Source organism: Diceros bicornis, chromosome X (genome assembly GCF_020826845.1).
Source record: "Diceros bicornis minor isolate mBicDic1 chromosome X, mDicBic1.mat.cur, whole genome shotgun sequence".
Lineage (NCBI taxonomy): Eukaryota > Metazoa > Chordata > Mammalia > Perissodactyla > Rhinocerotidae > Diceros > Diceros bicornis.
Genome location: NC_080781.1, coordinates 100,478,349 through 100,496,476, shown reverse-complemented (window position 1 = coordinate 100,496,476; position 18,128 = coordinate 100,478,349). Strand labels below are relative to the sequence as shown.

General features: G+C 42.2%; 1 protein-coding gene across 6 annotated transcripts in view; it reads right to left on the bottom strand.

Moving 5' to 3' along the window:
- MID2 (midline 2) overlaps positions 1-1,820 on the bottom strand; it is an 82,360-nt gene extending 80,540 nt beyond the window's left edge. For 3 of the 6 annotated variants that reach the window (XM_058536465.1, XM_058536467.1, XM_058536468.1), the window contains exon 1: positions 906-1,371. In XM_058536465.1, the coding sequence (XP_058392448.1) occupies positions 906-909 (4 nt within the window). In that variant the 5' untranslated portion in view covers positions 910-1,371. Of the gene's footprint in view, positions 1-905; positions 1,372-1,536 lie in introns of those variants that run through there. The other 3 variants (XM_058536466.1, XM_058536470.1, XM_058536469.1) reach the window with 2 other exon arrangements.
- Between the last annotated feature and the right edge of the window lie 16,308 nt (positions 1,821-18,128).

Here is an 18,128-nt window from a genome sequence, read left to right as displayed (position 1 = left end):
CTGGTGAGATATTTGGGTGGACAAGTAGGTGTGTGACGATGTAGGAAGAAGGGGAGTGAGCGTGAAGGCGGGTAGGGGAGTGTGGAAGAGAGAAAATGAAGAACCCAACGACCCCAGGATCCCAATTTTCTGCTCCAAAAAGCGCCTCCAAGAAATAATGTGCTGCACACGAAGTGTTAAGTAGCCTAAACCTTATCATCACCAAAAATGTTTCTGTAAATCTACTCCGCCGTTATTTACTTAATTCTTATGAGCCAGGAATGGAAAAACCCCACCTCTCCCGATTCAGTCGCAGTCTGTCCTATGGACATATGTAAGTTTTCCCGCTCCCCCACTGAGCTGGTTTCACAGCTAGGCCAGAAATAAGGAACCACCCAGGCGGGGATGTGAGGATCGCTCCCCTGGCAGAAAAGGGATTAAGTTTCGCTGGGCCTGCCCGCCGGCAGGGTGTCCGCAGCATCTCCGGCCGCTGCAGCAGCCACCGCCGGGCAGACGGCCTGCCGAGGGGCGCCGCCCGGGCCGAGGAGGCTGCCGGCCGCGGGAGCGTGGGAAGGCGGCGGTGTCCTTTCCCAGACTCGCGCCCAGGCGCCGGGGGAGCCGGCCGGGCTGCGCTGGAGGCCCCGGGCCGCCCCCGCCCCGCGCCGGGAGTGCAAACTCCGTCCCAGGAGGGCAGCGAAGAGAGCCCGGGCCCCCGCGGCGCAACGGGAGCCAGGGCCGGGCCGGAGCCCCCGCCGCTGCCGCCACCTCGAGCCTCGCGGGCCCCCTCACCCTGCCCCGCCGAGCCCCGGAGCCCTCGGCCCGCGCCGGGCCCCGGCGGCACCTGAGAGGCGCCGGGGGCCAGGGCCGAGCCCTGCGCGGGCGGTGGCGCTTGGCCCCCGGGACCGCGGCGAGGGAGCGCGTTTTACCCATTGCGTTCCCGGGTGCCAGCCATCTCCTGGGCGCGCCCGTGGGCGCCGGGCGCTCGCCTGCCTCCGCCGCGAGCGGGCTAGGGCTCCGGCCCGAGCTCCCGGGCCGCCGCCGCCGCTGCCGCCGTTGCCGCCGCCGCTCTAGGCCGCCGCCCGCCGCCGCCGCCGCCGCCGCCGCCGCCGCCGCCGCGCAGCAGCCGGGATCCGCCCGCCCGCGCGGCCCGCCGGGGACAGCACGGCGGTCGCGGCGCTACCGCGGCTGGCTCTCCCGAGCCAAACTTAAAGAGTTTTCGCCCCTCAGTCCAGGGGCAGCACCATGACACCACGGCAGCACCACACTGTCATTTCCGCCGCCGCAGAGGGGAAAAAAAAGGCAATCTCTACGAAAAGGGGGGTGGAGTGGGGTGGGGGCAAGCAGGGCTGGGGCTGGCGCCCCCAGGGAGCACGGAGAAGGGCCCCGGCAGCAGGGGCGCTTGGCCACCTTCCCGGCTCACCTTCCGCCGCTCCCAGCTCCCCCAGCCCCTCCTCTGGAGGCGCCTTTACATGTTTTCTCCCCTGGCAGGAGTGACCAGAGAAACCTGAGCAAGCAAAGGCAGCGGGTGGGTGGGGTTCGGGTTACTACTGTACCTACCAGCTGATTCCAGCAGCCTTTTCTCCAGCGCCCTGTCATCTTGAAGGAAGACACACCGAGAGGGGCCCGAAAGGGCGTGTGTGTGCCTGTGTGTGTGAGAGAGAGAGCGCGCAGAATGTGTGTGAAATGCAGAAAGAAGACTATGGCCAAACTCCTCTCCCACCTGCCAACCCCCTGGTCCCACAAACCCCCAAGTTAGAGCAACGAAAAGGCCTTTGCAACTGGCTATGAGAAGAGAGTGTCTAGGTCCACCGCGCAGGTCCTCTGATGAAGCTGCTCTATGCAAAGTTAACTACAGAGTAAAACAAAAATAGTGGAGGAGACAGAAAAGGGCAGACAATTGAAGGAAACCCAACCCCTCTTTCTTTTTACAAAGGGAGAAGGGCAGTGTTTTATTGGCCTTGGGCAGAAGTTGTGGGGATGGATTAAAGCCATGAAAATTTTAAAAAACAAACAAACAAAAAACCTGTACAAAGTACACAAAGTGCACATTCAAATCCTTGATAGGCAAAACAAGAGGGTGGTTACTAAGAGGGCAATGGACCAGATGCCAGCTCTCCAGGTATTCAACCTCCCTAATAAGCTAATTGGTCCATCTGGAACCCAGAAGCGCTCATTGGTCTGGAGTCAGCCTGTCGACTGACATGTCATTGGCTCAGAAACCACTACCCCACTGACAAGGAGGCCGGGAGAGGGAAGGAGGAGGAGGCCCCAGAGGAGAGTCCCTACCTAACATGGGGTAAAAGGAGAACAAAGTGAGAAAATGGGAGGAAACACACTCACCCCCCCCCGTCCCCCCCCCCCAGGCCTCCCATTACTGTGCATGGGAAAGAGTCCAGAAAAATTAAGGTAGCTCTGGGTGTATCCCATCAGGGAACCAATAGTAATTAGCCAACACCCCGTTAAACAATCTGTTAGAGAGCACTGAGGTAGAAACGAAGGCAAAAATCCAAACCAGGCTATCCTGATGAAAGTCTGGCCATAAGAGAAGTAAAATTTGAGTCACGCCAAAAGCACAGGCAACAAAAGCAAAAATAGACAAGTGGAACTACATCAAACTAAAAACTTATGCGCAAGAGAGTCAACAGTGAAAAGGCAAGAATGGAGAGAAAATGTTTGCAAACCGTATATCTGATAAGGGGCTAATATCCAGAATATATAAAGAACTCTTACAACTCAATAACAAAACAAGTAACCCAGTTAAAAAACAGGCAAAGAACTTGAATAGACATTTTTTTCTAAAGAAGATAGACAAATGGCCAATAAGCATTTGAAAAAATGCTCAACACCACTAATCATCAGGGAAATGCAAATCAAAACCACAATGAGATATTGCCTCACACCCATTAAGATGGCCATTATTTAAAAAAAAAAGAAATTAATGAGTGTTGGCAAGGATGTAGAGACATTGGGATCCTTGTACACTGTTGATGAGAATGTAAAATGGTGCGACTGATGTGGAAAACAGTATGGAGGTTCCTCAAAAAATTAAAAATAAAACTACCATATGATTCAGCAATCTCACTTCTGGAAATATATCCGAAAGAATTGAAAGCAGAATCTCAAAAAGATATTTGCATCCCCATGTTCATTGCAGCATTATTCACAATAGCCAAAAGGTAGAAGCAACCTAAATGTCCATTGACGGATGAATGGATAAAGAAAATGTGGCCTATACATGCAGTAGAATGTGGCACATACGTTCAGCCTTAAAAAAGAAGGAGATCCTGCCATATGCTATGACATGGCTGAACCTTGAGGATAACACGCTAAGTGAAATAAGCCAGTTACAGAAGGACAAATACTGCATGATTCCACTTATATGAGGTATCTAAAGTAGTCAAACTCGTGGAAACATAAAGTAGAATGATGTTTGCCAGGGGCTGGGGGGGAGGGGCTGGGGGTCAGTTCTGTAAGTGTTGAGTTTCAGTCATGCAGAACTGGGGTGGGGGAGCTCTGGGGTATCTGATGCGCAACAATGTGTATGTGGTTGACAGTATTGTACTGTACACTTAGAAATTGTTGGGAGGGTGAATTTTATGTTATGTGTTTTTTGCCACAATAAAAAATTAATGTTTTAGAAAGTTAATGAGTCAGAAGTAAACTGATCCTAATATGAGAGGAGTGGATAAATAAAAATTATATATAGACACACATATTTATATATCTGATATATGTATATATCAGAATTGTTAAATGAAAAAAGCAAACTGTGTATGGTTTGCTATTACTGTGTTAAAAAGAAGGGAAGAGTATATATCCACATGTGCTTGTATATGCATAGACTCTTCAGTAAAGATACCTAAGAAACTGATTACACTGGTTGCCTGGGGGTCAAGCATAGGATGGAGAAGTATTTAACATTGTATATGCCCTTTTGTATTGTTTGAATTTTTTATAAGGCCGGTGTGTTACCTTTTCAAAAACAATTTTAAAAGGAGGAGGAGCATGGAGACAGAAAATAGAATAGAGGTTGCCACCAACGGAGGGGAGGGGAGAATGGGGAGTTATTGTTTAATGGTTACAAAGTTTCTGTTTGGAAGGATGAAAAAGTTCTGCAAATAGTGGTGAGGGTTACACACCATTGTGAATGTACTGAGTGCCACTGAATTGTACACTCAAAAATGGTTCAAATGGTAAATTTTGTGTTATGTATATTTACCACAATAAAACAAATAAAAAATTAGAAGAAAGGAGAAGGTATACAGAACGAGAAGAGATTATTGTATTTGTGTAAGAAAATAGATATATGTGTATGCCAGTAAATGCATAGAAAAGAACCTGGGAGCACACTGTAAATAGTGTGAGCCTAGAATTTCGGTGCGTATTGAGATCTTTCAGGTTTGATTCTATATATTTTATAACTGTTTGAATATTCTACAATGAGAATTTCTTTTGTAGCTAAAAAATAAAAATTAAAGTATGTCTCAAAGAAACCCAGAGTTGAGTCAGAAGTCAATTGATCCCTGAGAATTCTTAACCTCACTTGATATGATCCCCACAGAGAGCTGGAGAATTTTCTAAAATGTGAAGTGACCACTTTCATCTCGGATACACCTGAACCAAGCTAGCTAGCTCTTGGCAGAACTGGCACTTGGAGGAAATATGCTGTTAATGGCCTTTATCATCCTTTAGAAACCACCCTTTCCTTCACTTTTTAGCAGTTTCCACTTCACCTGAGCTTCCAGTGCTTTCAAGCTAGTTCCTGGTTTACCAGAGCACTATACAGAGTGCTCAAACCCCATCTTCCCTCCCCAGGCAGCAGCCCATATTCTGGACCTTTCCTTTCCCTCCTCAAAACTTAACCGCTTCTGGGTTCCTTTCACAAAGAACCTTACTGATTAAGGATTTCAATCAGCTAATTCGAGCTAAATGTTAATAGCTTCATTTGTCTCTCTATTAGTAGATAATATTTTAATTTTAACAGAGGCCTTCAATGTATTAACTCAAAGGAATGACTAATAGTGTGTGTGGGTGGGGATGGGGGGGTGGGGAGATTTTGCTAATCACATCACATAAGCAGCTGCTTTGAAAATATCCCCACTTTCAGTGGTTTTATGCAAATTATCACTGTAAATGTTTTATATCTGGCAGGAGATGCAAAATCGGCTGGGAGTATGTGATGAAATTATTTGTTTATAATTATTTAATGGTTACCTTATATAACATGCGTTGATCCTATTAAAATAAATCGGGCCCATGGGGGAAAAAAAAGACATTTGACAGATTCAACTTGAGGTGTTTAATTGAATTAATCTGAGGCGGACTCACCACACCACAGTCTCAGAGTATGAAAGGGACAGCTCATGGGCACTTTTTTCCATATAAGAATGGGGGGACAGGGGGAATGGCTCCAGATACTTTCTACAGAGAGAAGCACAGAGCCCAGTCTGTTTCAGAAGGAAAAATGACAGAAGGGAGATTTTGTTGCACTGCAGAATTGTTGCTTCTGCAGAAGGAAACCTTCATACTGCTCTCGAAAGAAGAAACTAGTTGTCTGAAATCCAGAGGTTGACCTAAGGCTTTTCTAAGCGGGGGGGTTCTTAACAGGATGGTGAGAAGAAAAGTACTTTTGGCACGGGCTCATCAATAGGACATTGTTCTAAAACTAGTTGTGAACAGGCCATGTCAGCTGCTTAAGAGAGTGGTTCAAAATAAATATGTTCCCAGTGTGGAGAAATGGCATGCTCCTGGTACTTTTTGCTCTCCTTTGATCTATATTTTGGTATTGCTTTTATTAATTTTGTAATTTATCTGAATTGTTGTGTTTGTTACAATAAACACGTATTTTTGATATCTATGTTACATTCATAAATATTTTCCTGGAGTTTTGATTATCTTCAGGCCCAAGCCTAAATTTTCCTGTTGGCTATGCCTTCCTAACCAGCACCCTAGGTCACTTAGAGTCTGGCTTCTGTGAAGCCATATCCTCCTGGTTTCTCTCCCATCTCACTGCCGGTTTCTCAGACTCTGTTGTTTCCTCTTCCTGCTCTTCTACCTCCCAAGTAGGAGTGTCCAGGCTCAGTCCTTGGCTTACTTCTCCATCTACACTCACTCCCTAGGTGACCTCCTCTAGTCCCATGGTTTTAAGTACGATCTCCATTTTTATTTCTCCAGCTCAGACCTCTCACATGAGTCCAGACTTGCGTATCCACCTCACTATTTGACATCTCCACCTGGCTGCCTCACAGATAGTGCTAACATAATGTGACTGAAAGAAAACTCTTGGTTTCTACTCCTCCCCATCTCAGTAAATGGCACCACCCTACTGCTTAAACCACACACTGGATGTCATCCTTGACACCTTCCTCTCCCCAATATCCTACGTTCAATTCATCATCAAGTCTTAGTTTGGTCTCCCCACTTCCACTTTTGCCCCCTTGCAATCAGTACTGCAGCCAGAGTGATCTTTTCAAAATGGAAATCTGATCATTTTACTCCTTCCTCTCAATGCCATTAGAGTAAAATTCAAGTTACTTAACTTGTTCTGTAAGACTTGGCATTCTGACACCCTTTCAACCACCAGTTCTTGGCAACCCCAGATACTTTGCATGTTCTCTTCCCTCTGCAAGAGTGTTCTTCCTTCCATTCTTCACATGGCCGTCTAGCTCCTTCTCCCAGGTTACACATCACCTACTCACAGAAGCCTTCCCTAACTACCCTATCTAAAGTAACCCCTTTATATCAGTCTCTAATACAACACCCTATTCATTTCCTTCAGGGCACTTATCACTAACTAAAATTACCTTATGAGTTTATTATATGTCCCCCCCATGCACACACACATTAGCATATACATTTCCTGAAAGCAAGAACTTTGTCTGTCTCCATCACTGCTGTATCTCCAACACCTAGAACACTACCTGGCTCAGAGTAGGTGCTAATATGTGCTGGATGAATGGCAATAAACAGGAAGGAGTGTGGTCCAGAGATGACCTTCACCACCCTGATACATATTTAACCCAATCTTCAATCTGCAATGAGAATATCGCGCATGGAAAGGGCCTTTTGGCAGAACTAGTGCAATTATAGCAGATTCCTGCTGGGAAACCAGACACAATACACAGGGCCTCAACTGCCTATAAGACAGTAATTCTCAAACTGACTCAAAATATTAACTAGTGTTCTGAAAAAAAAGAATTTGATCAAATAAATTTAGGAAATGCTGCACACTGAATCTCTCTCTCAGAGACTCACAGCACACATTAGCATATTTTTTCACCCATTTCACCCACCCCCCACCCCCAACCTCTGGCAACCTCTAATCTGTTCTCTGTATTTATGAGCTTGTTTTTTTTAGATTCCACATATAAGTGAGATCATACAGTATTTGTCTCTTTGTCTGGCTTATTTCACTTAGCATAATGCCCTCGAGGTCATTCCATGTTGTTGCAAATGGCAAGATTCCATTCTTTTTTTTTTTGTCGTGAGGAAGATCAGCCCTGAGCTATCATCCATGCTAATCCTCATCTTTTTGCTGAGGAAGACGGGTTCTGAGCTAACATCTATTGCTAATCCTCCTCCTTTTTTTTCCCCAAAGCCCCAGTAGATAGTTGTATGTCATAGTTGCACATCCTTCTAGTTGCTGTATGTGGGACGTGGCCTCAGCATGGCTGGAGAAGCGATGCGTCGGTGCGCGCCGGGGATCCGAACCCGGGCAGCCAGTAGCGGAGCGCGTGCACTTAACCGCTAAGCCACGGGGCGGCCCCTCCATTCTTTTTTATGGCTGAGTAACATTCCATTGTATGTATATACTACATTTTCTTTACCCATTCATCCGTTGATGGACATTAGGTTGTTTCCATACCTTGGCTAGTATAAATAATGATACAATGAACATGGGGTACATATATCTTTTCAAGTTGGTGTTTTCATTTTCTTCAGATAAATACCCAGATGTGGAATTGCTGGATCATATGGTAGTTTTATTTTTAATTTTTTGAGGAACCTCCATACAGTTTTCCATAGTGGCTGCACCAATTTATATTCCCACCAACAGTGCACAAGCGTTCCCTTTTCTCCATATCCTTGCCAACACTTGTTATTTCTTGTCTTTTTGATAAAGGCATTCTTACAGGTGTGAGGTGATATTTCATTGTGGTTTTGATTTGCATTTCCCTGATGATTGGTGATGTTAAGCATCTTTTCATGTGTCTGCTGGCCATCTATATGTCTTCTTTGGAGAAATCTCTATTCAGATCCTCTGCCCATTTTTTAATTGGATTGTTTGGTTTTTTCCTATTGAGTTGTATGAGTTCTTTACATATTTTGGATTTTAACCCCTTGTCACATATATGATTTACAAATATTTTCTCTCGTTCAGTAGGTTGCCTTTTCATTTTGTTATTGGTTTCCTTTGCTGTGCAGAAGATTTTGTTTGATGTAGTCCCACTTGTTTATTTTTGCTTTTGTTGCCTTTGCTTTTGGTGTTGAATCCAAAAAATCATCACCAAAACCAAGGTCAAGGAAGTTACTGCCTATGTTCTCTTCTAGGAGTTTCATGGTTTCGGGTCTTAATTTTTTTAATTTTGGGGAGTTAATTTCTGTGTATGGTGTAAGATAGTGGTCCAGTTTCATTCTTTTGCATGTGGCTGTCCAGTTTTCCAAGCACCATTTATTGAAGAGACTGTCCTTTCTCCATTGTACATTCTTGGTTCCTTTATCATAAACTAATTGACCATATATGCATGTGTTTATTTCCAGGCTCTCTATTCTGTTCCATTGATCTATGTGTCTGTTTTTATGCCAATACCATACTGTTTTAATTGCTATTGCTTTGTAATATAGTTTGAAATCAGGGAGCATGATGCCTCCAGCTTTGTTATTCTTTTTCAAGACTGCTTTGGCTATTCCAGGTCTTTTGTCTTTCCACACAAATTTTAAGATTGTTCTGTTTCTGTGAAAAATGCTGCTGGAGGGCCGGCCCGGTGGCTTAGCGGTTAAGTGCGTGCGCTCCGCTGCTGGCGGCCCGGGTTCGGATCCCGGGCGCGCACCGACGCACCACTTCTCCGGCCATGCTGAGGCCGCGTCCCACATACAGCAACTAGAAGGATGTGCAACTATGACATACAACTATCTACTGGGGCTTTGGGGGAAAAATAAATAAATAAATAAATAAATAAATAAATAAAAAGAAAAATGCTACTGGAATTTTCATAGAGATTACATTGAATCTGTAGATTGCTTTGGGTAGTATGGACATTTTAACAATATTAATTCTTCCAATCCACGAACACGGAATATCTTTCCATTTATTTGTGTCTTCTTCAATTTCTTTCTTCAGTCTCTTACAGTTTTCAGTGTACAGATCTTTCACCTTCTTGGTTAAATTTATTCCAAGGTATTTTATTCTTTTTGATGCAATTGTAAATGGGATTGTTATCTTAATTTCTCTTTCTGATAGTTTGGTATTAGTGTATAGATATGCAACAGATTTCTGTATATTGATTTTGTATCCTGCAACTTTACTGAACATACATTAGCATATTAAGACTTTAAGAAGTTTTGTTTATTTCCTGCCAGAAATAAAACCTATTTTAGCTTTGTTTAGCATTTCCCAAATATATTTGTCTGTGGAACTTTCATGTTCTACTCACTTATTAATATCTCACAGGACACTAGCATCTCTCAAAATATAGCTTTGGAAACACTGTGATAGATAAATATAGATATAGAAATGTATATCTATAGATACGTATGTCTTTAGATATATATAACACATATTAATCAGAGTTAACTTAAGATCCATGATAATAAATTCCAACTCAAAGATATCAGTGAAATGAGGTCAAGTGGAATTCAAATTTAAAATAAGGCAATGGTTGGAGATGTGCCTTCTGTTAATATCAACCTGTTAGGAGGATACTGGCCTGTGATGGGTTAAGAATGCTGCTCTAAGTTAGTTCAAATCTTCTGGCCTGAGTGAATTACTCCCTAGGCTACTGGGAACCTGAAAATAAGGTCAATAAACCAATGTCAGTGATCCTTGGGAAATTGTACACGTGGGAGAAGTACCAGTATCAGATCCTCAAAGGCTAGAGATGAATGGCTTTCAAAAGGGGAAAGAAGGTGGACTCTGCAAACTACAGACCAGTGGGTTTAATGTTGATCTGAGGCAAGGCTCATACTAGTCTTCCTCTTACCCATTTCAGTACTTCTTTCTGTTCCTTGAACTCTCCAAGCTCATCCCTGCCTAGTGCCTTTGCATTTGCTATTCCTTCCGCCTAGAGCAGAAGTGGGCAAACTTTTTCTGTAAGGAGCCAAACAGTAAATATTTTAGGCTTCATGGGCCATGGAGTCTCAGTCACAACTACTCAGCTCTGTGCAAAAACAGCCATAGACAATGCATAAAAAATAAAACTTTATGTACAAAAACAGGCCATGAGCCAGATTAGGTTCAAGGGCCATATTTTGTCAACCTGTAGTGTACTTTGCCAGGATTGTTACATAGCTAATTTCTTTTTGTTCAGAATTCAGCTCAAATATCCTTGTCTTGGAGTATACTATCCAATCTAAAGTAACTACACATTTACTTGCTTTCAAATCTCCCATTTTTAATTATTTCCATTGCACCTATAAGTAACTTGTATTTTCTTATTGACTTGTCCCTGCCCCCCACACACCAGAATAATAATAACTTTTGTTGAGTTTTTATTATGTGCTTGACACTGTTCAAAGCACTTTACATACATTAGCTCTTTTAATCTTAATAAAAACCTCTTGATAATAATTCTTAGTCTCCCATTTTATAGATCAGAAAAACTAAGGCTCAGAGATTAAGTAATTTATCCATGGTCACATAGCTTAGCAGGTGGTAATTCCAGGATTTAGACCCAGGCTCATAAGCATTATGCTATTGTGATGTTGTGATTTATAATAAGAAATATATATTTAGTCTTTGTCTCCATTTCTGGCACAGAGCTCCTAAAATCCTTGGAATTTCCTAAGTGATGAGAGTGGGAAAATGTGCCTTTTGTTATGTTAATGAGGTGACTTGTGGACCACACCTAAGGATGAAGCCTGGTTGCCAGGAGAATCAAACACGTGATTAGAGGGTCAGAACTTTCAGTCCCACACTCCCCTCACCCCTGACCTCCAGGGAGGGGAGTGAGGCTGGAGGTTGAATCAATCTCCAATGGCCATGATTTAATCAATCATGCCTATGTAATGAAGACTCCATAAAAACCCAAAAGGACAGGGTTTGGAGAGCTTCCGGATTGGTGAACACATGTTAATGCTGGGAGATTTGGCACTCAGAGAGGACATGGAAGCTCTGTGCCTCTTCCCACATACCTTGCCCTATGCATCTCTTCCATCTGGCTGTTCCTATGTTGTATCCCTTTATAATAAACTTGTAATCTAGTAAGTTAAATGTTTCTCTGAGTTCTGTGAGCCACACTAGCAAATTAATCGAACCTAAGAAGGAGGTCATTGGAACCTCCAATTCACAGCCAGTCTGTCACAAGCACAGGTGACAACCTGGACTTGTGATTGGCATCTGAAGTAGGGGGGCAGTCTTGTAGGACTGAGCCCTTAACCTGTGGGATTTGATACTATGTCCAGGTAGATAGTTTCAGAATTGAGTTGAGTTGTAGGACACCCAGCCGGTGTCAGAGAATTTCTTGGTGGTGTGGGGAAAACTCCCTGCCACACATCAGAATTGGAGCCAGAATTGTAGCTATACTGCATCTCAGTTATAAGCTCCATGAGAGCAGGGATCTTTTCTTGTTTACTAATGATGAACCTAGAACAGAGCTTAGAACAATGCCTGGTGTACAGTAAGTGCTCAACAAATATTTGTCCATTCAATAAAAATTCTAGGACACACAGATTGTTAAAGGGAGACAGTTTTCACTAAGAATGAGTCAGATTATCCTGGTTTCCTTCTTTGATGAGGGCAATCTATAGGGAGAACAAGGAAATAGGAGTAAAATTTTGGTTTTCTTTGAATTTTCGCAAAGCATTAAACAAGGTCTTTCCTGGAGGCATTATTTTACTAGACCTTTCAATGTCATTTAACACTGCTGCTCTTTTCTTTCTTTTTTTGGTTTCCACGACACCACACTTTCCTAGTTCCCTTCACACCTCTATGACTCTTCTTACTTTGTCGTTCACATAATCTTCCTCCTCCATCAACATGTGGATGTTGACCAGAATTCTATCCCCGGTCCTTGGTTCTTCCCACTTTCCAAATTCTAGATACTCCCATCCATTCTCATTGCTTCCATCTTTACCTTCGTTCCAATGACACACAAGTCTACATCTCCAGGCCAGAACTTTATCCCAAGCCTGAAAAATACCACAAGTACCTCAAGCTTAACATGTTCAACACCAAACTCAGTATCTCCTCTTCAAACTTATTTCTTTTCTCATATTCCCTGTCTCAACTGATGGCATCACCCAGTCACCCCCATACCAGAAACCTGAAAGTCATTTTTGCCTTCTCACTCTCTCTCACTGCCCCCATAGCTAAACCGTGACCGCATCTTGACAGTTTTCCTTCTGAAATATTTCTCAACTCATCACATACCTAGTAACTATAACCAACTCTTAGCTGGTCTTCCTGCCTCCAGTTTTGACCCTATCCAACTCTCCACAGCAACCAGAATTAGCTTTTTAAAGTGCAAATGTGATCCTGTAACTCCCCATTGCCTACAAGATGGAGTTCAAGTTATGTCAGGGCCATACAAATCTCCTCAAACTTGCCAGCTTCATCTCCCACTACTGTCTCATTCACAGCTAACGTTTCAGTGATACCAAACTGCTTGCAATGTTACAATTATTCAAACACTTCTATGCCTTTGCTCATGCGGCAGCCTCTGCTTTGATGCCCATATCCCCTTGCTGCTCACACCCCCTTTGCCTGGCCAACTTCTTGTCAACCTCTCAGGCTCAGCCCAGGCATCATCTCCTCAAAGAAGGGTTCTCTAAATGTGCCCCATCCTGGACTGGGTTAGATGTCCCTGTTCTGTGCTTTCAAAGCATCCTGAACTTGCTTCTACCACAGCATTTGTTCCGCCGTATTTTTCTTATCTATTCAAATGCTTGTATCCCTCATTAGACTATGAGCTTCCTGAGAGCAAGAACTATGCTTTATTCGAAGTTGTACCCATCACACTCTATACAGTACCTGGTACATAGTAAGAATTCAATAATGTTTGATGAATCAGCTATTTTATGGCCATACTGTTGGCTCGAGTTGCCTTATAACACCCTTAATTCTTTTTCATACAAATAATTGTTACATAGTATGGTAAGTATGGCAATGATAGAGGTAAAACAAAAGAAAAGAAGAGGGACACCTAACTTGGCCTGAGATGAGGAAAGAAAGAGAAAATGTACCAGTTCAAACTGAGGCTGCAGTGATAGTAATAGAGTATGTGGAACCAGGGAGGATATAGTTTGGGTCTATTCTACATGGTCAAACTATGCCCAAAAACATTTCAATCAGTGAGCTAAGTTGGATTATTCAATAAATGGCAGTGGTTTAGAAAAGATATAGCCAAACCTCAGGAATTGTTAAAGGAGAAGGGAAGATTTAACCAGGATAAGGGAAGACTATAAGGGATTTGATGGTTTTCCTCAAATATTTGAAGGGCTGTGTTATAGGTTGAATTGTGTCCCCCAAAACGATATCTTGAAGTCCTAATCCTTGGAATGTCAGAATGTGACCTTATTTTTGAATGGAGTCTTTGCAGATGCAATTAGGTTAGATGAAGTCATATTGGCATAGGGTGGGCCCTTAATCGAATATGACTAGTGTCCTTATAAGAAGAGGGAAATTTGGTCACAGACACAGAGGGAAGACAGCCTTGTGAAGACAGAGGCAGAGATTAGAATTGCGCTGCCACAAGACAAGGAACAGGAGCCAGCAGAAGCTGGAAGAGGCAAGGAAAGATTCTCCCCTAGAGCCTTCAAAAGAAACATAGCCCTGCCAACACCTTGACTTTAGACTTCTACTCTCCAGAACTATGAGACAATGCATTTCTGTTGTTTTAAGCCAACTGGTTTGTAGTACTTTGTTATAGCAGCCACAGGAAACTAATACAGGTTGCCACAGAGCAGAGGGAGCAGATTTGTTCTCTGTAAGACCCAGTGGATAGAAGATACAGGGAGACATAAATGCTTCTTTATATTGAATGGAAACCTCATAGTTACATGTTCAAAGATATATTGAGCAGCTTGGGAGCTGGCAAGCTCCCCACCATTGGAGGTCCAGGCTGGAGATTTGTTTGACAGAAGTTATAATGATAATAATAATAATAATACAACTTCCATCGTATCCTGATTTGAACGAGCCAACTTCAAAAAAATGTTTACAGACAATTGGAGATATTTGAATGCTCATTGGATATTTGATTATATTAAGAATTTCGTGTTAAATTTTTAAGTGAAAATAATGGCATAATGATTATAATGAGTGAGAGAAAGAGAGAGATCTTATCTTTTAGAGATACACATTGAAGTGTTTAGGGAGGAAATGATATGAGTGTCTAGAATTTGCTTTAAAATAATCCAGAAGAAGGAGAGATGAGTTGGTGTACAGATGAAACATGATTGGCTATGTGTTGATAATTGTTGAACTGGGTGATTGATACATAAATGTTCACTTATACTAGCCTCTCTACTTTGTGTGTGTTTGAAATTTTCCATAATTAAATGTTTAAAAAAAAAGCCACTGGCTACCATGTACTAAGCATTTATGATATCCAGAAACCATGCTAAGTGCTTGTAAAGCATAATCTCACTTAATTTAATCATAGCACATAAAAAAGACAAATAAAAAGCGACATATTCCTGTATAGAAAGGCACAGTACTGTAAAGATGTTCTCTTTGAATTAGTCTGTGTAATCAAGATGAAGAGAAAGTTCAATTTGTTTGGACTGCTTGAATTTTCAAAAGAATATATCTGTGTCAATTTGTATACTTAAAAAAATCTCCACAACAGCCCAATGGGGTACTATCATATCAATTTTATAAATGAGGAAACTGAGGATCAGAAAACTAAAGTATTGTCCAATGTTGTACAACTACTAAGTAGCAGAAGTAGGATTTGAACCCAGGTTTCTCTGACTCCACTATTGTGTGTTTTTAATGCTCTTGCTATTCAAAGTGTGGCCCAAGGATCATCAGCATCGTATCATAGGAGAGTTTCCTAGAAATGCAGAATCTCAGGGCCCCTACCCAGACCTACCAAGTGAAATTCCACATTGAAGTTTGAGAAGAACTGCATATGCTATAGCATTATCCAGGGTATTTAAGCACTGGCACGATGATTAAACCCGATCAAGGGTTCTAAACCCTGATTATTCATCTGAACAATTAGTTCAATTTTAGAAATACTGATCTCAGATTACACTGCATTATACCTCTGGGGTGGGACCTGAGAATCTGTATATTTACAGGCCCCCTCAGATGAGCTATCAGGCTTGAGAAGCACTGGAAAACGAAACCTATAAAGAGCTTTTTTGACTCTTATATTCTCTAATTCCTGATAATTTTGCAGGGGAGGATGAAGAACTCAGTTATGTGCAACTGTGGAATATTATTTACCTATTCACTGAAGATAATCGTTTAGAGGGGGATTTAAGTTTTCTTCTAAGGAGTGAAAATGGAGACCAGATGAACAGAATGAGAAGACTAGCAAACATATCAAAATACATGACAATTATTATATACATCTCATATTTTATTTCAAGGAATTGTCAATGTATACATATACAATAAAATAAGAAACAAACTTGTGACTACAGAGCAATTTGATTGGTTTTCATTAGTGCCTTATGTAAGTAAAAGTCGTTATACTGGAGTTTATTTTTTCAGTGTATACTGAGTCTCTGTCCTCAAGGAGTCCACAGTCTGGTAGGGGAAATATAAGTGAATAGACAATTATAATAAAGTGTGATAAAGTACTGAGATATGATAAATGAAAGCTGCTACAGAGCATGTAGAATGGGATCCTAATAGGCAGTGGAAGAGGGAGAAGAACAGTCAAGAAAAGATGAGTCTTAAAAGCAGAGTAGAAGTTATTCAGGGGAAGAAGGGCATTTCAGAAAGATGGCACAGCATGCACAATGGCACAGAGGCCAAAGGGAATATAGCCACTTCAATGAATGGATAATATTGTAGGAATGTAGGTTGAGTGTGGAGTAGAATGAAGAGAAGAGGCTGATGAGATAGTCAGAGGGTAGATCACAAAGGACTCTATGTGACATTCCAAGGAGTATGGACATTGTTCAGAAGCTATGAGATTAGCAATCTTTGAATGGTTTTAAATAGGGGAATGGCATGATGAAATTTGTATTGTAGAAAAATTATTCAGGTAGCTGTGGGAAGGATGGATTTGAAGGTGTTGAGACTGAGGCAGAAGAGCTGTTGGGAGACAACTGCAATATGTTAAGCAAGAGATATCAAGAAGAACACATACATGAAAGAGATTTAGAACATTGAATAGAAATTTGTGACAAAAGAAGTGAAGCAGAATAAAGAGTCAGGTTTTTGGTTGGGTACTTGGGGATAGTGGTGTCACTCTCTGGGATAGAGAACGCAGAAGGAGGAGCAGACTTTTGGGAGAAATGGGGATGGGGAAATGTGGGGGAAAAATAATGAGATCAGTTTGGGACATGTTGAGTTTAAGGAGTCTATGGAATAACTAGGTGGAATTGTTGAGTAGATAAACGGATATGTGGATGAGGTCCCCAGAAGAGAGATAAGGACTGAAGACAGAGATGTGGAAATCATAAGCATGCACACTGGAATTATTAGAGCAGATAAGTTCACCTAGGAAGAGACTGCAGAGTGAAGTGAGAGATGGACTGAAGACAGAGCACTGGGGAACATCAACATTTAAGGAGTGGCAGAGGAAGAGGAGCCCTGAAAGGAACCATGGAAGGAAGGAAGAAGAGCAGCCAGAGAGGAAGGAAAAGGAGAGCAGTGTAGTATCATGGAGCTAAGTGTATTAGTTTTCATTGCTGCTGTATCCAATTGCCACAAACTTAGTGGCTTAAAACAACACACATTTATTATCTTATGCTCCTGGAGGTCAGAAATCTAAAATCAGTCTCATTGGACTAAAGTTAAGGTCTCAACAGGACTGGTTGTTTCTGGAGGCTCTAGGGAATAATCCATTTGCTTGCCTCTGCCAGATTCTAGAGACCATCTGCATCTTCAAAGCCAGCAGTGTAGTGTTGTCACATCTCCTTCACTGTCTCTGCCTCTGTTGTCACATCATCTTCTCGAACTGCTCTCCTGCCTCCCTCTTATAAAGACCATTGTGATTACATTGAGTCCACTCAAATAATTCAGGATACTCTCCCCATCTCAAGATCCTTAATTCAATCACATCCGCAAAGTCCCTTTTTCCATATAAGGCAATATATTCATAAATTCCAGGAATTAGAACTTGGACATCTATGGGGGACCATTATTCTGCCTACTGCACTAAGAAAGTGGAGAGTTTCAAGGAGGAGGAGTTGCAACAGAGTCAGACACAGGGGAGAGCTCAAGGAAGATCAGGACAAGAATGAACTTTGATTTAGCAATTTCAAAAAATTGTGTCTTTGACAAGAATAATTTTGGTGAATTGGTAGAACCAAAGCCAGAGTATAATAGGGTAAGAGGTGAATATAATATACTGTGGATAATGGTGAAGAGAGTTAAAATATGGAAAAGAAGAAGGACAGAATGAATCCTACGGTGTTGAATTGGAATTGGAGGATCAGTGTGAATTCACTATGTTTAATACAGATATAGACAGAAAGAGACAGATACAGAAATAGACATAGATGTATGCATGTGTTCATTTATGCATATATATGCATATATACATATGTTTGTAGGTGTATATACATACATCTATTTCGTAGGTCTGTCTACTGAGAGGTTCTACAGGCAATGAGCACAATAAGCACTCAGATCTTGGTTTCTAAATGACATTCTCCACTAAAAGGAACAGAGCACCTTGGAGAAATGGCAGATCCCAGGGCTAGGGCAAGGAAAGTACAAGACAAGCCTGGAATATCTTATTTGTGCCAGAAAGTAATAAAGTACTCAAATAATGATGGGGGTATGTAAAATGGATACAAGAGCCAGT